The 23,657-nt window shown below is 44.7% G+C and overlaps 2 protein-coding genes across 6 annotated transcripts in view; one reads left to right on the top strand and one right to left on the bottom strand.

Moving 5' to 3' along the window:
* Positions 1 to 8,970, bottom strand: part of CDPF1 (cysteine rich DPF motif domain containing 1) — a 46,014-nt gene extending 37,044 nt beyond the window's left edge. For 3 of the 4 annotated variants that reach the window (XM_077469337.1, XM_077469340.1, XM_077469339.1), the window contains exons 1-3: positions 8,813 to 8,970; positions 2,024 to 2,136; positions 535 to 646 (exon numbers count right to left, since the gene is read on the bottom strand). In XM_077469337.1, the coding sequence (XP_077325463.1) occupies positions 535 to 646; positions 2,024 to 2,136 (225 nt within the window). In that variant the 5' untranslated portion in view covers positions 8,813 to 8,970. Of the gene's footprint in view, positions 1 to 534; positions 647 to 2,023; positions 2,137 to 8,704 lie in introns of all 4 variants that reach the window. The other variant, XM_077469338.1, reaches the window with a different exon arrangement.
* Positions 8,971 to 9,286: 316 nt separating this feature from the next.
* The window catches only part of TTC38 (tetratricopeptide repeat domain 38), a 46,052-nt gene continuing 31,681 nt past the window's right edge, over positions 9,287 to 23,657 (top strand). For both annotated transcript variants that reach the window (XM_077469331.1, XM_077469330.1), the window contains exons 1-2: positions 9,287 to 9,453; positions 11,925 to 12,002. In XM_077469331.1, coding sequence (XP_077325457.1) covers positions 9,424 to 9,453; positions 11,925 to 12,002 — 108 coding nt within the window. In that variant the 5' untranslated portion in view covers positions 9,287 to 9,423. The remainder of the gene's footprint in view (positions 9,454 to 11,924; positions 12,003 to 23,657) is intronic.

Raw genomic sequence — 23,657 nt, 5'->3', positions numbered from 1 at the left:
CTATGTTGGAGCTACTGGGTGAAAAGGCTGACTGCTAAAAGAATTTTGATGACTTGCTCCCCGCTCTGCGCTTTCAGGCAGAAATTACACCATGCGCTCACTCCTAGGATGCCGCCCCACTTCCGGGTACCTCACTTCCAGTGGATGCAGTGCTCTGACTGCTCATCCCAAGATGGCGGTAGTGTTCAGAGAAGTGGCTGAACTTAAAACAAAAAAATTATTTCTGCCGTCACCTTGAAGCGGCAACCTTTTGAGCAGTTCTGGCCCCCCCAGCACTGATGAGGGAGAAGGAGCCCATCCAACAGCTTGTGCATCACCTGTGGAAATGGGAGGAACTGGCTCTCTGGAGGTAAGGAAAGAAAGAAATGGTGGAGGAGGGAGCCTGGCCTCTCAGGACAGCACCTTGAGAGCTCCTGACTCCCCACTAAGTGTTCCCTGCCGGAGGAAACACAAAAACTGGCAACATGCGGGAAGAAGCCTCCATTTAAAGTCTGTGTTTTGGTGGGCGGGAAGTGGTTAATAATTTGTTCTTACCGTGCCAATACAGACCACTTGTTTACATAAGCTGCACACAGAACCGAGAACCAGAAATTTTTCTTTCTCTGGAGTGAAGGGATCCATCATAACATAACATTCTTCCAGTAGTCTATCAAAAACATGCAAAAACAATATTACGGTAATCACTTCGCATCCAGGCCAATTCTGACATTTCTCTCCTACATGTAAAATTCATAATTTTTTTGCTAGAAAATTACATAGAACCCCCAAACATTATATATGTTTTTTAGAAAAGACCCTAGAGAAAAAAAATGGCGGTCGTTGCAACTTTTTATCTCGCACGGTATTTGCGCAGCATTTTTTCTAACACGTTTTTTTCAGAAAAAAAAAAAAATCAGTAAATTTAGCCCAATTTTTTTGCATAATGTGAAAGAGGAGGATATGCCGAGTAAATAGATACCCAACATGTCACGCTTCAAAATTGCACGCGCTCGTGGAATGGCGCCAAACGTGGTATTTAAAAATCCCCATAGGCGACGCTTAACATTTTTTTTACTGGTTACATGTTTTGGGTTACAGAGGAGGTCTAGGGCTAGAATTATTGCTCTCGCTCTAACGTTCGTGGCGATACCTCACGTGTGGTTTGAACACCATTTTCATATGTGGGCGGGACTTATGTATGCGTTCGCTTCTGCGTACAAGCTCACGGGGACAGGGGCACGTTACATTTTTTTTATTATTATTAATTTTATTTTTAATTTTTTTAGTTTGACACTTTAAAAAAATAAAATAAAATTTGATTACTTTTATTCCTAGTACAAGGAATGTAAACATCCCATGTAATAGGAATATGGCATGATCGGACCTATTTACAGTGAGATATGGGGTCAATAAGATCCCACATCTCACCTCTAGGCTAGGAAGCCTAAAATGGAAAAAAAAAAAAAAAAAAGATCCTGGCTTCCCAGCCAAGGCGGTGCCGTTAATTTGAATGCAGAGGCCGGGTGTGACGTCATAACATCGCGCCCGGCCTCCGAACGATCATAGAGACTCCGGGGACCATCTGGTCTGCCGGAAATCTCTATGATATCATCCGGGGGCCGGCGGATCCTGTGACCGACTCACCGATGGAAGCGGTGAGTCGGTAGAAGCACCGGAGGGCGGCGGGAGCATCCCCTCCCGCCGCCCGTAAGAACGATCAAGCAGCGGAACAGCCGCTATGATCGTTCGTATGGTGCAGGGAATCGCCGGCTGAAAATGCAGATATATGAGCGATGTCTGTAACCTCAGGCATCATTCAGATATACCCCCACAAAGCCCACAACGTCATATGACGTAGCTTGGGCACCAAGTGGTTAAAAATAAAACACAATATGGCTGACAAATTATTTAACCAATAAAATTATTTCTTATTTTCTAAACAAGATAACGGTAACATCTGTAGCATCTTGGTTTAGGATAGAGTTGTATTTACAGGACACTACCGTTATGAGCAACAAACACAGCTCCACTTATTGTTACTTACATTACAGAGTGTGTATGTGGCGGCTTTTGTCCAAAGTAGGTGTACGGAACCGATAGTCCACACAGGTGGCATACAAATATTCCTTTTGGAGGATGGGATTCGCCCAGATCCATCTGAAACCAAATACACATTTACAAGCAAGATCACGTGCAGTCAGCTATGGATTCTTTTACCCAGACTTGCACTGATTACAAAAAAAAAAAAAAAAATACAAACAAAAAAAATACATAAACGTTTTGCGGATGATTCTAAGCTAAGCAGGGCAATAACTTCTCCACAGGATGTGGAAACCTTGCAAAAAAAAACTGAACAAATGAATGGGGTGGGCAACTACATGGCAAAATGAGGTTCAATGTAGAAAAATGTAAAATAATGCATTTGGGTGGCAAAAATATGAATGCAATCTATACACTGGGGGGGGCGGGGGGAGGACCTCTGGGGGAATCTAAGATGGAAAAGGACCTGGGGGTCATAGTAGATGATAGGCTCAGCAATGACATGCAATGTCAAGCTGCTGCTAACAAAGCAAACAGAATATTGGCATGCATTAAAAAGGGGATCAACTCCAGAGATAAAACGATAATTCTCCCGCTTTACAAGACTCTGGTCCAGCCGCACCTAGAGTATGCTTTCCAGTTCTGGGCACCAGTCCTCAGGAAGGATGTAATGGAAATGGAGCGAGTACAAAAAAGGGCAACAAAGCTAAGGGTCTGGAGGATATTAGTTATGAGGAAAGGTTGTGAGCACTGAACTTATTCTCTCTGGAGAAGAGACGCTTGAGAGGGGATATGATTTCAATATACAAATACCATACTGGTGACCCCACAATAGGGATAAAACATTTTCGCAAAAGGGAGTTTAACAAGACTCATGGCTACTCATTAAAATAAGAAAAGAGGTTTAACCTTAAACTACATAGAGGGATCTTTACTGTAAGAGCAGCAAGGATGTGGAATTCCCTCCCACAGGCGGTGGTCTCAGTGAGGGGCATTGATAGTTTCAAGTAACTATTAGATAAGCACCTGAACGACCACAACATACAGGGAAATACAATGCAATACTGACATATAATCACTAGAGGTCGACCGATATATCGGCCGATATTTGGCATTCTTTAATTAATCAGCATTGGCGATTGTTGTTAAAAAAGGTCGATGATATCTTCAGGGTGACTTGCAAATGATTTCAGTAATAGAAGTCAATGCAAATTGCCTGAAGACATCATTGAAGACTTGTCTCCTCTCTGGGCAGTCTGCCAAGAAAAGAGCAAAGAGATACAATGTTTACACTTCTGAATGTATTCATCTCTGTGTGTAGAAGTTCAGTTTAACCATTTAAAGACTAAATCTTTTCTGACACTTGATGCTTACAAATAAAAATCCTGTATTTTCTGCTAGAAAATCACTTAGAACCCCCAAAATGTATATATATATTTTTTTTAGCAGAGATCCCACAGAATAAAATAGCAGTTGTGGCAATACTTTATGTCACACGGTATTTGCGCAGCGGTCTTTCAAACGCAATTTTTTTGGGGAAAAAATACACAAAAAAAGTTTTAATCTAAATTATACATCAAGTGAACTGATTGGATGTTTGTTTTGTTTAATAAATGTTTAAAATGTAAGAAATTTTCTGTATTACTTGTTTATCCTAATGCATTTGATGCATTAAGGTAAAAATGCTCCAGTGTGCAGCAACCCCCCCCCCCCCCGCCATTGGCTCTCGGTGCCGTTAAGGACAGATAGTCAATGGGGCAGGAGGGGGTTGATCCGTTGATTCATGTTTGAATGGACACACAGAGCTGTGGGCACTCAACAGGAGGGAGGGGCCAAGAGCGCTGGCGAGGGACCCAAGAAGGGGAGGATTGGGCCTGCTCTGTTTAAAAAACCATTTCACAGAGCAGGTAATCACTATTTTAAAGAAAGAGAGAGGAAAAAAAAAAAAAAGATTTTAATATCCCTTTAAGGCTTTAGAACCACTTTAAGGAGGAACACTGAGAATTCTGATGTACGGAGGGGACTCTGATGTAAGGGGGTCTCTGGTAACAATCATAGTTCCCAACATTCCCCTTTAACCCCTTCACAACGACGTAATGCAAATATGTGGCATTCTGCTTCAAAGGGTTGTACTGGCGTTTCGTCACATATGGCGACCTATCACATTTAGCTAACCACTGGATTGAGCATGCGTGCCGCCGCCATATGCGTTCCAACACTATTGTAAGACCACTTTGCCACAGGGCCACGGCCTCGCTTAACTCGGCATACTTATAATCTAGCTCTATGTCCACTTGGATGGTGGGGCTTGAACCTGGACAAGGGGTGTGGCCACAAAATTCTGCGCAGGCGCAGATCGCCACAGTTTTTTTTAGAGCCAACAGTCAGCTTTCTTGTAAGAACAACTGATGCGGCTAATCAGCAGCTCAGCTGTTATGACAAGCAGTGGGAGGGGCCAAGTGCCACTGGGAGGACCGAGCGATCAGCCAGCCCGTCCGCCACCTGGCCAGAGACCCGTACAAAGCCAGAATGGCTTTGATTGGGTCTCGGATCTAGTAACCCAGAAGTGAGGTCATGAAATCACTTCCGGTTTACCAAAGCCTTAAAAGTCTTCTAGACCCCCGATCCCGCCATAAAGAGTACCTGTCACTGACTATTACTGTCACAAGGAATGCTTACATTCCTTGTGACTGCAATAAAAGTGATTAAAAAAAAATTAAAGGGACAGTGAAAAAGGGAACGCAGAAGGGAACGCATACGCAAGTCGCGCCGCAAAACGTAAACAGTGTTCAAGCCACACACGTGAGGTATCGTCGAGGTCGTTAGAGACCTCCTCTGTAACTCTAAAATGGTAAACGGTGAAAAATGTTAAAGCATCACCTATGGAGATTTTTAAGTAACGTAGTTTGTGTGCACAATTTTAAACCTTAACATGTTAGGCATCTATTTTCTCGGCATAACATCATCTTTCACATTATACAAATTTGAGGTAACTTTACATTTTTATTTATTTTTTTATTCATGAAAGTGTATTTCTTCCCCAAAAATTGCATGTGAAAGACCGCTGTGCAAATAGTGTGTGACATAAAATATTGCAAAGATCACCATTTTACTCTTAGGGTCTCTGGTACAAAAAAATATATATAATATTTTGGGGTTCTAAGTAATTTTCTAGATAAAAATACAGATTTTAACTTGTAAGCAATAAGTGTCAGAAACGGGCCTAGGCTTGAAGGGGTTTAATCGGGGTTCCCAGAGCGCTCAGATATTGCCATCTTTTAGGGCAGTTCACACCGCATGCAATCCAAGGCATTGTTTTATGCATCAAAAACGCATGGAAAGTAGGTTATATGGTTTTCAATGGCATAGTTCACACCAGCGTGTTCCAGGAAAAAAAAAAAAAAGTAGAAAGTTGCATTTTTCCTGCACTGAAATGCTGTAAAACTAAAAATCAAAAACGCACTGGAACACACGTCCTTATTTAGGCTGCATTCACACTACAGCATTTAGAATCGCGGGCAGATTTGTCGCAGATCTGCCCACGTTTTGACAGCGCCGAGGTGTGAATGACAAAATGCGGGACTCGCATTCGAGATGCCTTTCATTTGAATAACACCTCAAATCGTGATGCAGGTCTGCCGCGACTGTCGTGCGATAAACTGTGCTGCAATCCACATCGCAGGCCACGCATCTACCAAAAACAGTTCAGGGGCTACTTTTGGGCGACATGCGTCCCGCGATCGCAGCAGGATTTATCGCTGTACAATCACGGCAAACTCACACTGCAATTTGAGGTGTCATTTAAATGAATGGCATCTCCAATGCGAGCCTCGAGTTTTGTCATTCACACCTCATTGCTGTCAAATCGCGGGCAGATCCACAACAAATCTACCCACGATTCAAAACGCTGTAGTGTGAATGCAGCCTAAGCCTGGGTTCACATTATAGCAAACACAGACGTTGCATGTGATTCGCACCTGTACCGACGATCACATGCAAAGTCTGTGCAATGAGAGCTCAGCCATACAGTTTATATGGCTGAACTTGCATTGGGTTCGCACAAAAAAAGTGCAAGGACTTTTTTCCCCGCACTGGAATTGGATCGAATGTGATCCAATTCCGGTCCGAATCCACAGTTCACACTGCGATCTGATCTGGAGGTGTCATTAACCACTTAAGGACTGAGCCTCTGAGATTTGTTGTTTACAAGTTAAAAATATTTTTTTTGGTAGAAAATTACTTAGAAGCCCCAAACATTATAAAAAAATTTTTCCTAACACCCTTTAGAATAAAATGGTGGTCGTTGCAATACTTTCTGTCACACTGTATTTGCACAACATTCTTACAATCTCACTTTTTTGGGGAAAAAATTCACTTTTTTTGAATTAAAAATAAGACAACAGTAAAGATAGCCCAATTTTTTTTTATATTGTAAAAGATAATGTTACGCAGAGTAAATTTATACCGAACATATCACGCTTCAAATTTGCGCCCGCTCGTGGATTGGTGACACACTTTTACCCTTAAAAATCTCCATAGGTGACATTTAAAAAAAATTCTACAGGTTGCATGTTTTAAGTTACAGAGGAGGTCTAGGGCTATAATTATCGATTGCAGCGATACCTCACATGTGGGGTTTGAACACCGTTTTCATATGCGGGCACTACCCACAAAATGTGTTCGCTTCTGCATGCGAGCTCGGCATTTTTTAACACTGTTGTACAAGGTGAAAAAACATCTGACAATACCGCCCCCCTCGTTGGCAGAATGGCATGGCTGGGCAAAGTAACGTACCCTTACGTTACTCTGAATTTCAAGCCGTGCACGTGCCTGCCGCGAGCTCTGTGAACGTGCCTGCGGGGCCCGACTTATGTCACGGAGCTCAAGAACCCGTTCCCCTAATGACAGCACACTGATCATCTGCTCCCTGTCATCGGGAGCAGCGATCAGTGTCACGTCAGTGATGTCATACAAGCCCACAACCCAGTCAGTTAGAATCGCTCCCCTAGGACACACGCCCTAGTGGTTAACCCCTTCACTGCCAGTGACATTTTTTACAGTAATCAATGCAATTTTATAGCATTGATCGCTGTATTAATGCCAATGGTCCCAAAAACGTGTCAAAATTATCTGGACTAAGACAAAAGTGGTGTCTGCGGCGGATTCGCCACAAGACCCTTCACCGCGATCAGGATCTGTCGGCAGTGGAGGCGATCGCGTCTGTCCCCTGCCTGGCCATGGAGCTGAGTGAGGGGAAGATGGCCTCCATATCACTGTAGTGCGGAAGCGACATCAAAATGTTACTTCCGCCCATAGCTCTTAACTACTTCAGCCCCGGAAGGATTTACCCCCTTCCTGACCAGAGCACTTTGTGCGATTCGACACTGCCTCGCTTTAACTGACAATTGCGCAGTCCTGCGACGTGGCTCCCAAACAAAATTGGCGTCCTTTTTTTTCCCCACAAATAGAACTTTCTTTTGGTGGCAATTGCAGTTTTTATTTTTTGCGCTATAAACAAAAAAAAAGTGTCAATTTTGAAAAAAAAAAAATGCATTTTTTTTTACTATAATATCCCCCAAAAATATAAAACCATTTTTTTCCCCCTTACTTTAGACCGATATGTATTCTTCTACATAATGTTGCAGTCACAGAAAAAAAAAAAAAAATGTATAAAAATGCCATAAAACTATCCCCTATTTTGTAGACGCTATAACTTTTGCGCAAACCAATTAATAAACGCTTATTGCGACTTTTTTTTTTTTTACCAAAAATATGTAGAGGGAAAAAAAAGTTTTTTTATATATATTTTTGGGGGATATTTACGATAACAAAAAGTAAAAAAATAATGCTTTTTTTTCAAAATTGTCACACTTTTTTGTTTATAGCGCAAGAATAAAAACCACAGATCGAATACCATCAAACGAAAGCTCTATTTGTGGGGGGGAAAAGAAATAAGGACGTCAGTTTTTTTTCAGCGCCACGTCGCACGACCACGCAATTGTCAGTTAAAGCGACGCAGTACCGAATCGTAAAAAGTGGTCTGGTCAGGAAGGGTGTAAATCCTTCCGGGGCTGAAGTGGTGAGGTTTTGACGTGGCTTCTGCCCTACAGTGATATGGAGACGGGTGGAGGCCATCTACCCCTCACTCGTCTCCATGCCCAGGCAGGGGACAGATGCGATCGCCTCCGCCGACGGATCTGGATCACGACGGAGGGCACCGGATCGTGGCGGGGCCCCTCTCCCCGCCATCGATAAAAGTGATCTTGCGGTGAACCGTCACAGAGGCCACTTTTATCTTAAACCGGGCTATGAAGCTAGCTGCTGCCATAACGATATCCTCCTTCAAAGTACTGAAATAACAATGATGGGAGGTCCGGAAGTAGTTAACGATGTATTGACACCCGCAGCAGTTCACAGAAGGCCGTAAGAACTGCCTGCAGGGGAGATTCGGGAAATGGCGCTGGAATCGCACTGGTTCCCACACCGCTACATTGTGAGCACAGGTTAAGGAAAATGAGCGAGGGGAATGCATTGGACTGTGTCAAAAACACTCATACAGAAAAGCATCCGGACTGCGTTTCTATGGTGTGAAGTGGTCCTTATGCAGGGTGTTGCTGAGGCCGCTGGACTGGGAATTTCCCGCCCACAGCAGCTTGAGGGGGAAGGAAGGGAACTCTTCACTTACAGCTGCGGCGAGCAACCTTACGTAGGAGCCACAGACTGGGCAGAATAATGTGCCCTGGTCTCTTCCAGGAAGCCTGAAAACCCCATAACCCTCCTATCACGTCCTCACCTCTCTGTTATTGAACGCACGCAGTAACGCACACAACGCCCACCTTCCTTCACACCAATACTGTCACGTAGCAAGGCAAACCACGCCCACCAATCCTATCACGAGGCACACGCATGGAAGTAAGCCACACCCCTCTTCCTCAACTTTGGGATGTGGTTAGCCTGCCATACGTAGCTGACTGAAACAGTGTCCTTAGAGTCTCACGTCATACCACAAACCTGTCAAACCTTCCAATAACACAACCCTCAACGCTCCACAAAAAAAAAATCTGCCAGCAACCAGAATGGCTCCCTATTATTTTATATATGGAAGAAGCACTATTGACCATATTGGTTTCTGGCAAAAGTAACCGCTTCTCCGCAGGGTAGACGATGCACAGAAGGGAAAACATATCTTTCCTGATTAAACAGAACGTCTGTGGTGTTTCCCAGTACTCCCACCTCCTAAAAGAAGATATATTTTTGCAATTGAAAATAAAGTAAAAATAATGCAGAGCACATGATTGGTAGCTGTGTACAGACTCCGCCCCAGGGTGAGAGCCCTTCTCCCCCGGGCTGGGGAATGATCCTGTCACAAGGTGTTTGGTACTTGGAGCCAGAGTGTCAATAAGAATGGCACAGGTCTGCCTGAGAGACTGCAAGGTGAGTCACTAATGGAGGCAGCAAAAGTGCAAAACATTTCTGGAAGACTTCTGCTTCTTCTCCTTGCCTAGCAGACAGGACACTGAACAACTCAGGGATTCTTCAGTGCAGCAATGGAGAGTTACAAGCTGCATCACACCAACTGTGCCTGGGGCTCATACAAAACCTAATCAAGGAGAAGGATTAAAAAAATGTTATAGCCTTTTTTTTTTTTTTTGTCGTTTGTGTCTCATTAGAGAGATTCCCCTTCACTTCCTGTCTAGTAGACCGAACAGGAAGTGAGGGGGTATCTTTGCGTTGAGAGGAAAGCCCTTCACACTGTGCCCCTGACCCAGGCCCCTGGAACGCGTGCTGGTGTGTTGTGGCCTTATGTTACGTGTTCTCTCAGTGCAACACAGTTTACTTTTCTTTGTACTTTATTACCCTTTTGCTGTCTGGGGCAATTTTGACACTTCTCATGAACGTTAAGTGTATTTTTTTTCCTTAAAATTTACATTTGACAAACAGCTGCACCAATATTGTGTGTCATAAAAAAAATGACAGTCGCTGTTTTATTCTCCAGGTTCTCTGCAATTCAGAAAATATATAATGTGTGGGGGTTCTAAGTAATTAAAATACTGATGGGTATGCTTTGTAGAAGCAAATGTAAATGAAACATTTCTATATTGTGCTGTAGTGATGTCATAGAGACCAGGACGCCCATCTCCTGACAGCTATAGATCACTGCTATTGCAGTTTGATTGCAGCCAGTACCCTTTGTACACACGGTCGGAGATTCCGACAACCAAATCCGTCAGATTTTGTCCGAAACTAATGCATACACACTGCCGGACAAAGTTGTCGGAAAATCCGATCTTTCAGAACGTGATGAAGTAATTTCGTTACGATGGGACTACGGTCAGGCTAGTAGCCAATAGCTTTGATGTAGGAATTTTGATCTGAGCATGCGTGGCACTTTTTCCGATCGGAATTTTCTACACATGAGAGTACGTCCGATCGGAGCATTTTGTCGTAAAATATTTCCGGCAAGTTGGAAAATTTGGTCCGACGGATATTCCAACAGGAAACAGTCCGATGCAGACCACACACAGTCGGAATATCCGACAAAACGCTCCGATTGGACACTTTCCATCGGAATCATCGATCATGTGTACAAGGGCTTAGAAATTATCTGTTGTTGCACTGCTTACCAGATCCAAACCTCCCATGAAGTGCATGTATGTTGGTGATTAGATGATGTCCTTTCCTACTTGTTCCCTTTAAAGTGGTTGTAAACCCTTACAATCATTTTTGACTTACAGGTAAGCCTAGATTAAGGCTTACCTGTAGGTCCAAGAAATATCTCCTAAACCTACACGGTTTAGGAGATATTTGCCGAAAGACAGGCACCGCTGTCTACGGCGCATGCGCCGTAGACAGCGGTGCGCAGGCGCACTGAGCGTGCCGCGATATGCCGTGAGTGGTGGCTCCCGTGCGCATGCGCGGGAGTGACGTCATCGCGGCTTCGCCGAATGGGAGCGGCAAGACCCACCGAGAAGATGGATGCGCCGGACTACAGGGGACGGCGGTGACTTCGCTGGCTCCTGTGTCAGGTAAGTGACACATAATGGACTACTATGCGATGCATAGTAGTCCATTATGCTTAACCTTTGCAGGGAATGAAAGAGGAAGTAAACTCATCAGGGTTTACTTCTTCTTTAAGGCTACTTTCACACTGGGGCAGTTCAGGCGTTCGCAGCAAAGCAGCATTTTACGGCTGTTATAGCGGCACTTTTCAGCCACTAGCGAGGTGCTTTTGACCCCCACTAGTGGGCAATTAAAGGGTTAAAAGCGCCACTGTCGAAGCACTTTGCAGGCACTTTGGCAGTTCTGCCCATTGATTTCAATGGCAAGGGTGGTTTAGGAGTGTTGTATACATTGCTCCTGCGCTGCCCCAAAGATGCTGCTTGCAGGACTTTTTTTTTTTTTCTCCTCCTGCAAGCACACCGCCCCAGTGTGAAAGCCCTTTGACTTTCACGCTGGGGGAGGCTTGAGAAGCACTTTTCAGGTGTTTTTTTCTTTTTTTCAGGTGCTGCAACTGTCTGCCTTGGCACCTATATAAACATACACTATATTGTCAAAAGTATTGGAACGCCTGCCTGTGCGAACACAGATATCGCATGTGATTCACACCCGCACTGCAGTGCCGATCACATGCGATATCTATGCAATGCGAGTTCAGCCATACAGTTAACATCACATGGGGGTGTGATCTAGGGTGATCTGATGGCCCCTCTCCGCAGCCATGACCTGTCTGGATTGCATAGAAAAGCACAGAAACCCATTAATGATATCACTGGCTCTAAAATAAGGCATGCAATGAAGACAAAGGGTTTTATTTAATATGTCGTTAACATTTTAGTGGGGGGGGGGGGAGGCATGAAAGGCAAAATATATGTACATACTGTAATTCTGTGTTCTTTACTGCCCAGGCTTGGCAGGATGCTGGAATGACCTTTTCAACTACAAGCAATGAAGCTTGCAAGCTGTTTGATGCCACATTGCATCAGGTAACAAGTAATCCTTTTTCCCTTTCCTTTTGCCAGAATTTGCTGCACTTTGCCCTTCTGTATTATTGTTTTTTTTTTTTTTCTTTTTTAAACGGCTAGTAAATAAAAAATGGGAACAGTTTATATAAAGGATAAACTGATCTCCAGGCACTGGGGTCTCTGCATGTGAAACTATATCATAGAAGGTCCTCAGCAAATTTACTTTTCTACATGTTTCTGGATACCTTTAGCCTAATTGCAGGATAAGTAAATAATATGTAGCACTAACCCCCAAAGGAGCTGCTGGTTTTATTTGGGCTTACTGTTACCTTCTCCTCCTCGATTTGTGTCTAGGGGTGTCCCGTGGTAGATGACCCAGTAACTTTAGAGACTGACGACAGATCCGCATAAAGGGAATTTTATTTTCAAAAACCGTGGTCAACGAACAGCCTCTTAAAATAGGATCAGAGGGTTAGGAATAAAGTTCAGGTACTCTTAATGTCAAAGTCAATAAAGAAGGACTTGCTTACTTTGACTTAATCCAGAGAATAGCCATTCACAACTGGATGTTCACTCAGGTTGGACAGTCCCTCTCTCACAAGGCTTAGCAGCCAACAAGAACATGCAGGAAACTAAAACTGGTGGAACACTCGTGTGATAGCTGGATCTTTCAGCCAGTTTGGCGATAGCCACGAGACTGCATTCACTTAGGTACTTCAGCCCCACCAGGCTCTTGCTAAGAAGCCAACCCATACGTGGCCTTCTTCTGAAGAATCCTCCCCTGGATAGCTACAAAGTTACTGGGCCTCTCCAATTACCAGAGATGGCACTGGACCACCTCGGAATCCTTTAGTTTTCCTTGCCTCGGGCTAGCCAACACTGAGACAATAAGTGGGGGGAGGGGGAATCCGCACCCCAGGCCATAGCCTTCCTGGGGGCTGGTCAGGAGGACCAGGACCATGGAGTCAGAACCTACTTCTGGTCCGGAACCCCGAACCACGTGACATCCGCATCTTAAGTACCCTCTCCCAGAAAGCATAGCAAGAGTGACACTCTCACCGGGCGGGCTAACAACCTTAAAGCACCCAACCAGACTGTGGTTCCATGCCTGCCAGAAGAGACAGTGCCCCCTATGGCCAGGCTGAACATCCTATAGTCCAGTCAGACTGATGCTGAGGTCCAAATTTAGAACAATTGTACCCAAATCAAACTGCAGTTCAGGTGTAACATTAACTTTCAAAACATATAGCGCATGCTCTTCAGGAGCCGGCGCTACAAATATCTAATTACAAGAGTCGTGTATTCTCCCTTGACTCTTGGCATGCATGTATTTCTTCCAGATTTAGGCAGAAATTCAGTGTGAAACCTAACCTCTGTGCAGGAGCTTGCTGTAATAAAGACTGTTCACTTCTGCTCTCTCCCCTTGTGCAGGATGACTGGTCTTGTCTACGTCCCCTCCTGTGTTTTCTGAGCGCAGTCTGTAGTGGGTGGAGCTGCTAGGTAACAAAACATCTATTTAGCTGAATTCACAGTTTTGCCCCAAAATGCATGCAGGGTAATGCGCACATTGATGCTTGTCAGTGCACACGTTGAAGCATTGATACGCTTGGAGGTGTATTTTATTCATTTTGCATTTTAACACACTTCAGCCCATTAGAGCATGCTTTACAATGCAAAAGGTGTGACTCCAGCCTTAAATCTTAACCACTTCAGCCCCGGACCAATTGTCAGAGGTCTTATTACAATTTCGCACTGCACTGCTTTAACTGGTAATTACGTGGTCATGCAATGTTGTACCCAAACGAAATTTGCGTATTTTTCTTCCCACAAATAGAGCTTTCTTTTGATGGTATTTGATTGCCTCTGCGATTTTTATTTTTTGCGATATAAATGGAAAAAGACCGAAGATTTCGAGGGAAAAAAATATGTTTTCTACTTTTTGTTATAAGAAAAATCAAATAAACTCAATTTTAGTCATACATTTAGGGCAAAATTTATTCAGCCACATGTCTTTAGTAAAAAATGTCAATAAGCGTATATTTATTGGTTTGCGCAAAAGTTATAGCGTCTACAAACTAGAGTACATTTTCTGGAATTTACACAGCTTTTAATTTATGACTGCCTATCTCATTTCTTGAGGTGCTAAAATGGCAGGGCAGTACAACCCCCCCCCCCCCCCCCCAAATGACCCCATTTTTGATTTCACTCCTCACTACCTATCACAGTTTCGAAGGCCATAAAATGCCAAAATAACACAACCCCCCCCCCCCCCCCCAAATGACCCCATTTTGGAAAGTGGACACCCCAAGGAAATTGCTGAGGGGCATGTTGAGCCCATTGAATTTTTTATTTTTTTTTGTCCCAAGTGATTGAATAATGACACAAAAAAAAAAAAAAAGTTTACAAAAAGTTGTCACTAAATGATATATTGCTCACACATGTCATAGTTATATGTGGAATTGCACCCCAAAATATATTCTGCTGCTTCTCCTGAGTACGGGGATACCACATATGTGGAGCTTTTTGGGAGTCTAGCTGCGTACGGCACCCCGAAATCCAATCACTGCCTTCAGGATTTCTAAGGGTGCAAATTTTTGATTTCACTCCTCGCTACCTATCACAGTTTCGAAGGCCATAAAATGCTAAAATAGCACAACCCCCCCCAATGACCCCATTTTGGAAAGTAGACACCCCAAGCTATTTACTGAGATGCATCTTGAGTCCATGAAATATTTTATATTTTGCCAGGAATATTACAATTTTTTTTTTTTTGCACAAAGTTGTCACTAAATGATATATTGCTCACACATGCTATGGGCATAAGTGAAATTACACCCCAAAATAAATTTTGCTGCTTCTCCAGAGTACGGGGATACCACATGTGGGGGACTTTTTGGGAGCCTAGCCACGTACGGAACCCTGAAAACCAAGCACTGCCTTCCAGATTTAAATATAAAACGCTACCAAAAAAAACTGTTAGTGATCGCAGGGATCAGGCCTGACTCTGCAAACGCTGCAGTTATGTGTTTAGTGTTTTGTAAGTGACAGTGATCGATCGATGCTGCACTTGGGTGGGCTGGGCGGAGGGGCAAAACGCAGGTGCTGGCAGGTATCTGGGCTGATCCCGCTAACAATGCGTTTTTTTTTTTTTTTGGAACCCTAAACTGCTAGGGACGCTAGTATAGATCTGATCAGTCAGATATTGATCTGTTCAGATTCTATACCACTACGGGAGGTGTATGCTTTGCGCGTGGGTGTTAGCCGTACTGGCACTAACCTAGCGCTGCCTGAGGCGACGCAGACCCTGACCCTAAAACCTAATTGATATCACCCGCCGGGTGATCAGGGGGTTAAACCTTTATTGGTTAATAAATGGTGGGTGCCCTGATGCTATAAAAAGCAAACTAACCAGAGTCACCCGTAACACTTATACGGTGATCACTGGTGAAAGGGTTAACCAGGGGCAATCAGGGGGTTAAAATCTTTATTAGGTAGTATATGGGGGTCCCTGGCGCTATATAAAAACCTGACGGGGAACCTAAAAAAATAACTAGCTACCTAGCGGCACCAGTGACACTAATGCAGCGATCAGAAAAATGATCGCTTAGTGACACTGGCAAAAGGGGGTGAAAGACTTATCTAGGGGCAATCAGGGGGTTAAAACCGTTATTGGGTAGTATATCGGGGGTACCTAGCGCTATAAAAACCTGGCGGTGAACCTAAAACAATAACTAGCTACTTAGAGGCACCAGTGACACAAATTCAGCGATCAGAAAAACGATTGCTTAGTGACACTGGCAAAAGGGGGTGAAAGGGTTAACTCTAGGGGCAATCAGGGGGTTAAACCTTTATGGGGGGGGGGGGGTAGGGGGCTACCCTGGACCTAACATTAACTGCCCTGACAGTTTTTACTGTCACAACTGACACTAAATGCAGTGATCAATAAATAAATGATCACTGCAATCAGTGACACTGTGACTGGGGGGGGGGGGGGGGGTTTGTGTGCCTATGTGTGCCTACATGTCAGTGTAGTGTTGGTGCACACTTACTTTCACTGTTCTCCTCGTAGTCCGGTCGATAAGACCATCGCGAGGAGAATGACATCACTTCCTCCTGCCTGTGTTTACTATACACAGCGGGGGAAGCTTCTCATTCGCCAGTTGCGATCGAGAAGGGATGGCCAGAAACCAACGGCCATCCCCTCATCCCGGATCGCTCCTGCAGCGAAACGGACCACTGCATCCAGCAGGAGGGGGTCCGATCGGACCCCCCACCCACTGGAAGGCAATGTACGTGCTTGTGCCTGTCGGTGCCATTGCACCGACGTACATTGCCATGCGGCGGTCCTTAAGTGGTTAATGGAGGTCAAATTTAAAATTTTAATTTAAAATTAAATTTAAAATTAAATTAAGCTCTGTATTCATTAATACAACATTAAAGTGGAACTTTAAGTTTATGATGTTACACTTGACCCTATACTGTGCCTGCTAGGAATTTGATGGATACCAGCTGTCGGACGCCTCCAAAGCAGCTATCATTAGGGCAATGTTTCAAACTAGTGTAGCACTACCCCCATAGGAGGTGCTAAGTTCCTTTTCCCAGTTGTTTCTCGCATCCAAGTACACAGTTCCGATCACTATTCAGGCTCATTAACCAAGTGTGTGTGTGTGTGTGTGTGTGTGTGTGTGTGTGTGTGTGTGTGTGTGTGGTATTTTTTATTTTTTTTTGTGATGCTTTAATAAGAACTTGGATAGGTAGTGGGTATTAGTAGGATACTCCCAGGGACGATTTGAGGACACTGAACTTTCTTGCAGAGCTATGAGCTAGGCCCTTGCATAAGAAAACAAACTGAGCTTTGTAGTAGCAACTTGAGGAGACTAATCTTCCTTTCCGTCCCAGCAAAGTCCTTTCAGACAGTCCAAGCAAAATCCTTTCACTAAGCATTATAGACTGAGCACTTTAGGACACCAGACACAATGTTCCCTTTAAACACACTTACTCTAGCACAAGAAAGATGGAAACAGTACACAGACTCTAGGATCTCCCTCACCAGTCTGTACTCACTAATGTCCTTGGAAAATTGTTTTCCTGCTTCCAATATCTTTTGGACACTTTCACCCCATGGTACCAGGCTAGATCCTCACATTGGAACTCTCAACAAAGTAGACCTCCAGCTTGCCCAGCTGAGGACTTGACAACTTGCAGTCACATGGCAGAATGTCCTAGGGGGCTAACAGCCCCCCTAGTCTGTGATCGCCTCTTCAGGAAAAAGAGCAGGCTGCTCTCAGTCTGAGAGTATATACAGACTCCCATCAGTCACCATCTAGTCACCCCCCCCCCCCCCCCCCAGGGATTGGCCAGGACTGCATAAATATGGGTCATAATACACATATTTTCCAACACAGAGGGTACCTTGCAATTTTTTATAAAGTGTGGGATAGCTGGTTAGCAACACTTGGTTTATCACCTGGACCTTGTGATGGATAAATTCATATAATTTGTTTGTTGTGTTGGCTACATACTTGAAGGGTAGGTGTACTTTATATAACAGTAAAAAAGAACACACTGCCCGAAGGGGCTTGGAGAGTGCTGCTCACCCCGAACAAACATGATGAGGTCCAACTTCGTCTCTTGGCACTTGGCGACATTGTGGACCTGGGGACACTCTATATGTGTGGAGGGAAATTGAGGCGGTCGTTTTAAGGGGGAACTCCACTGAAATTACCCTTTTTATCTCTTTGGACGTGCATCATCGGTAACCATATTAGAATATTAGGTACCCCTATTATAAACAAGCAATACTTGATGTGTATATATTATATTTTTGTTTTATAACAGACCATTTCTCTGAAGAAGACCCTTTGAGTGGGTTGAAACGCGTTAGAACTATACCTTCACTGTTGTATTTGTACAGTGTTAGCAATAGTCGTGTCTGTTTTTGCACATCCATTGTTGTTCTTGTATTTTCCATACAGCCTTTGTGCTATTGTTTTGAGTTTTTCAACTGCTCAGTGGAGCTCATGCTTTTACCCATGTGCTATATTGTTTTTTTATGCTAATAAATATTGGAAATCTTTTATACTATATTGTCATACATTTATTGTTTTGCTGCCTAAAAACCCCTTTGTGGGGGAATTTGTTCAATTTTTCAGGTGTACTTTATATATCCTTGCTTGTTTTGAATAAAATACATATTTTTTTTTTTTCATTCAAGATTTTATTGAAAGTTAAAGAGAAAAAGAACATGGTGCACAATTTGCAACAAGTAGATGCAACTGCATAAGTATTTTGTCATTGCGTCATGTATATGCATATTACATATAAGTCATTTATTTTGGCTATGTTCCTTGCAATCCATATACATGTAAATCAAGCTTAGTATGATTTGAATAAAGAATTTTCCGCATGAAAGTGTGATTGGAGCGAAATTGTTAAATTTTGGTCTGAAACAAAACTATTGACATAAACATATAATCAACGGTATCCACTGTCACGGTTAATGCTGCGATCTGTTAGAAGGAAAGAAAGAGGGTGAGGTAAAGATGTATAAGGAAAGGTAAAGTGAAGACGTCAGGTAATTTGCTTCTAGAGTGTTACGACAAGAATCTGTAAGCCAAGAAACCCTTAGAGGAAGGAGTCAAGGGGAGAGTCTAGCGGCTTCAAAGTCTTAAGAGTATTTAAAGATCAGCCAAGGCTGCCAAGTTTTGTGGAATCTCTCCACAGTGCCCTTATCTTGTGCCAGAGTGTCTTCCATTTTGTAAATGTCCCCCACTCTGTTCAACCACTCAGGGATGGAAGGGACCTGGGATGAGATCCAGTGCAGGGGGATCAGTGACTTGGCAGCATTAAGAAGATGTTTTGTCAAGGAATGCTTGTATTTCTTAAAGGAGAAGTTGGCTACGTGCAATAAGCAATCTAAATCTAAGTTGGTGACAGTGATTTTTTTTTTTTTTTGTATTAACCCCTGTACTTCTATCCAGAAGGGGGTAATCAAGGGACAGTGCCACCAAATGTGGATCGGGGTGCCCCGTGCAGAATTGCATCTCCAGCAAACCTCTTTAAGTACATTCCATTTGTGAAGTTTATTAGGGGTGTTATACCAGTGTGTCAACAGCTTGTAATTCATTTCCTGCATGTTCATGCTAGTCGAGCATTTATGTGCTATAATACAGGCATACCTCTAGTTTTTCTCCGAGATCTCCTCCCCCAGATCTGCCGACCACCTCCTGAGTTCACCGGTCCCCACAGGTCTAGAATGCTGTAGCCACGCATAAGTGACTGACGTGGCCTTTTCTAAAGAAGTTTTGTCATGGCATATCGTCTCTAGATCAGTCAGAGGTCTGTGTAGATTTTGGGAGTCATCGAGTTTAGAGAGGAAGCTACGGATCTGAAAGTAGGTCTAGAGCTGTAGGTGTGGCAGGTTCTTTTCAGATTTGAGAGATGACCACTCTCTGAATTTGTCACCTGCCAGTAGCGGGGTATTCTGTCCAGTCGATTGTAGTGTTATGTTATGTATGCCTGGGATAAAGGCAGGGTTGTCCTTCAGTGGGGTCAGTGGGCTCGGCGAAGTGGTGATCTTATTTCATTTAGCTAACGTGTGTATTATCCCCAGTGTGGTACCCGTGAGGGGGTGTTTGCGTGCTTCGGGTGGGTGGTTCCTCCAGGGGATCCACGGTGAATACCTGAGAGGGATTGAGCATGTGTCTGCTTCCAGAGAGACCCAGTCCTTCATGTGGTCATGACAATGCCAGTCAATCACTCTTGCTATGTGTGATGCATAGTAGTAGTGCTTGAAGTTCGGCAGTCCTATACCTCTTATTTCTTTAGGTGTGGTCAGGGTAGTCAATTTGATTCTGGGTTTCTTCTGGTGCCAGAGGAATTTTGAAATAGTGGAGTTTAGGGATTTAAAAAATGTCTGGGGGATCCTGACCGGCAGTGTATGCAGCAAGTAAAGGAATTTGGGCAATATAACCATCTTAATGATCGCTGCTCGACCAAATCAGGAGAAAAACCTCACATTCCATTTATCAAGATCCCTCTCACAGCTCTTAAGGAGTGGCGGAAAAGTTTTCTCGAAAATGGACTGCAATCGTGGGGTAAGCCAAGTCCCCAGGTATTTGCGTGTAACTGAATCCCACCGAAATGGGGAATTAGTCTTTGTTAGTGTGAGTAACCCCTCGGGAGCGAGGCGTTTAGGGCCTCCGATTTCAAATAGTTTATCTTTAGGTTGGAGATGTATCCATAATGCGCAAATTCCTTTAAGAGATTGGGGAGAGTTACTATTGGGCTCGTCAAGAAAAATAGAAGGTCGTCGGCATATGCCGCCACCTTGAACTCACTGTCCCTCACCTGAAAGCCATGGATCGCGGAGTTGTTTTGAAGTGTCCTGATAAAGGGCTCTTGGGAGAGTATAAATAGTAGAGGAGAGAGGGTGCAGCCCTGTCTGGTCCCATTTCTAATGTGTACTTTATTTATTTGATAAAATACCATTTATTTTCAATTTTGCCGACTGGTTCTGATAGAGGGCGGATATCCACGACATCATGCGCAGGCCCAGGCCCACTCGATTGCAGACCGCCAGCATAAAGTCCCATGCCACCCGGTTGAAGGCCTTCTCCGCGTCTGTGGAGAGGAGAAAGCCCTCGACCCTTCGCAGTTTTGCCGCATGGATCAATAGTAGCGCCTTAGGGACGTTGTCCTTGGCTTCTCTTCCTGGCATGAAGCCTACCTGCTCCAAGCCTATCAGTTTTGGGAGCAGCGGCCCTAGTCTCAGAGCGAGAATTTTTGCAAACAACTTAACATCAAGATTTAGGAGAGAGATGGGCCTGTAGCTGACACACTCCGCCGGGTCTTTGCCCTCTTTCGGTATAGCCACAATGTGTGCTGTGAGAAAGTCTGGAGTCACTGCTCTGGGTGTGGACAGGGAGTTCAGGGCACCCGCATGGGGGTCAGTTAGTATGTCAGTGAAGGTTTTATAATATGTAGCCGAGAACCCGTCCGGGCCTGGGCTTTTACCGTTTTTTTTTTTTTTTTTGCAAATATAAGTTTATTCAAGAATTTTCACACAAATAGGGTAGAGCCCCCAAACAAGAAGGTACAACATAGACAGTGGAGGTCGCAGCCTCCAGGATGTGCAGCACATTAACAGAAATACGACTCCCAGCTGATATATTACATCGTGAATAGTAAATCGATTGTACCAGAAACACCCCCTTTGTCAGCTCCGGCAGAGGGGGCCAAAGATATACCAAATCCAGGCAATGTTTCAACTGCTAGACCCATAGGCCCAGATCACGACCGCTGTGAGCAGTCAGCAGGTCGCATTTATACAAAAAGAAAGAGAGGGTCGACAATTAGCGCACTAACAAGAGAAAAAAGAGGGGGGGGGTGAAAAATACAGAAAAGAAAGAAAAAGGGGGGGGGGCGGAATGAGGGAGAAAAGCAGTGATAAGAGAGGGGAAGGATTAAGGGGGAGGGGGAGAAGGGAAGGAGGGGCAAGGGAGAGATTAGGGAAGGGGAGTGGAAGTGATTCGAAGTACCCCACAGGAATGTCCCTTATCGCCCAAGAAGGGCTCTGCCTTCTGTCGAGTACACAAACGTATTCCAGAGGGACCAGGTCTTTCGGTAAATTTCCTGCCTATCCTGGGCTGTCAACATCAGATCTTCCATTTTGTTAATTTCTTCCACCCGCCGTAGCCACATCGCCACGGAAGGGGGAGTTTGTTGCTTCCAGAGCAAAGGGATGCAAGATTTGGCCGCATTGGTGAGATGGCGCAGTATTGACCGCGCGTATCTCTTAGGGGGTATGTCCGACACATGTAAGAGGAAGAAGGCTGGGTCATTCGGGATCTGCCACTCCGTAAACTTTTGGGCAATGTTTCGGACTGCCGTCCAAAAGTCCAAGAGCTTGGGGCAGGACCAAAAGACATGTATGATCGTACCTCCATCTTCCCCGCAGCGCCAACAACATGCAGATGCGTCCGGGAAGATAAGGTGGAGGCGACTAGGGGTCAGGTACCATCTCGTGAGGATTTTATAATTCAACTCCTGTGTTTTGGTGCATATAGAGGATTTCAGGGTGAACCGCAGAGTCTGTGCAATCTGCGCAGGTGTGAAGGTGCGACCCAGGTCCCCCTCCCATTTCGCGAGACTGGAGATACGGTGCGCTGGTGTTGGCGTATTTAGCAATACATACATCTTAGAGAGAAGTCGGGAGATAGGTTCCGTGTCAGAAAAGTGCTCCTCAAACTCGGTCAACGGTCTAGAATAGGCCACTGGGTTCGGGATGGACTGAAGAAAGTGATGTAAACGCGCGGCGTCCCAAAAATCCAAACCATAAGGACCTCTGAGGTCCATAAGGTCACTGATAGAAACCCAGCCGTCACGCGTTACAAACTGAGAGGCCCTAGTAAGGTCGGAGTCCCGTAATTGATGAAACTGCATAGTCGGGAGACCCGGCGGGAATCTAGGGTTGCCGAGAATTGGTGTCTGCGGTGACGACCCGTCCGTTAGGGATTGTTGGAACGCCGCCTTCTCACTCTGGTAGAGGGTGTTGCCTACGAGCGGGTGGGCTTTCACTTCCCTTGGTAGTTCGGTCCTGCACCAAAGGGCAGACTTCAACGGGACCGGGCACTGGTGTTGCTCTATCTGGGCCCACAATTTGGTGGGGAGGTTGCGAGCCCAATCAATCACCCTACTCAGATGGGAGGCGCTATAATACTGCTTAATGTCTGGTAACGCCACACCTCTGTGTCGTTTTGGAAGGGACAGTTGGGAACGTGGTATCCGAGGCTGCTTTTGTGCCCAGACAAAGCGAGTAAACAGTGCTTGTACCTGTTTAAAGTAAACAGGGGGAATCCTGATCGGTAGAGTTTGAAATAAATACAGATATTTCGGCAAGATGCACATTTTTAGTAAATTACATCTACCGAACCAGGAATGCGTCCCTTTGTGCCATGAGTCCAAGAGCAGCCGCGTCTTATTAAGTAAGGGGGGGAAGTTGCATGCGTACAGGTCTGCAAGGTCTGGAGGAATGTAAGTGCCTAGGTATGTCAGGGCGGTCGTCGTCCACTTGAATTTGAAACTGGATTGCAGAGCAGGGAGCAACCGTGGCGGTATCAGTATCCCCATGGCTTCCGATTTGGTGAAGTTGATCCTAAGGTTAGACAACTTCCCATAGATCTCAAACTCCTTGAGTAGGTTAGGTAAGGAAATGCCAGGGTTAGTCAACGTGAAGAGCATATCGTCGGCATAGGCCGATAGTTTGTGTTGCACACCCCCCACGGCTACTCCCTGTATATCTGGGTTCAGTCTCACCGTAGCTAGAAAGGGTTCAAGAGTCAATGCGAACAGAAGAGGAGATAGCGGGCAACCCTGGCGCGTCCCATTAGTTATCGGGAAAGGGGTGGACAGCGTCCCATTAACCTTAACCTGCGCAGATGGCCTGGAATACACCCCAGATATACGTGCTATCATCCGGTCCCCTAATCCCACGTGTCTATGTACAGCAAACATAAAGGGCCAGTTTACACGGTCAAACGCCTTTTCGGCATCCGTGTTCAGCAGTACACATGGTAGTCCCGCTTTTCTCACCACATGAATCAGATTAAGCACCTTCGTGGTACCATCTCTGGCCTCACGAGAGGGAATAAATCCGACCTGGTCTAAATGAATCAG

This window comes from Lithobates pipiens, unplaced genomic scaffold, assembly GCF_037356315.1.
Source record: "Lithobates pipiens isolate NorthernLeopardFrog02 unplaced genomic scaffold, aLitPip1_a1.2 Scaffold_8, whole genome shotgun sequence".
Lineage (NCBI taxonomy): Eukaryota > Metazoa > Chordata > Amphibia > Anura > Ranidae > Lithobates > Lithobates pipiens.
This window is presented reverse-complemented; position numbering and strand designations above follow the sequence as displayed.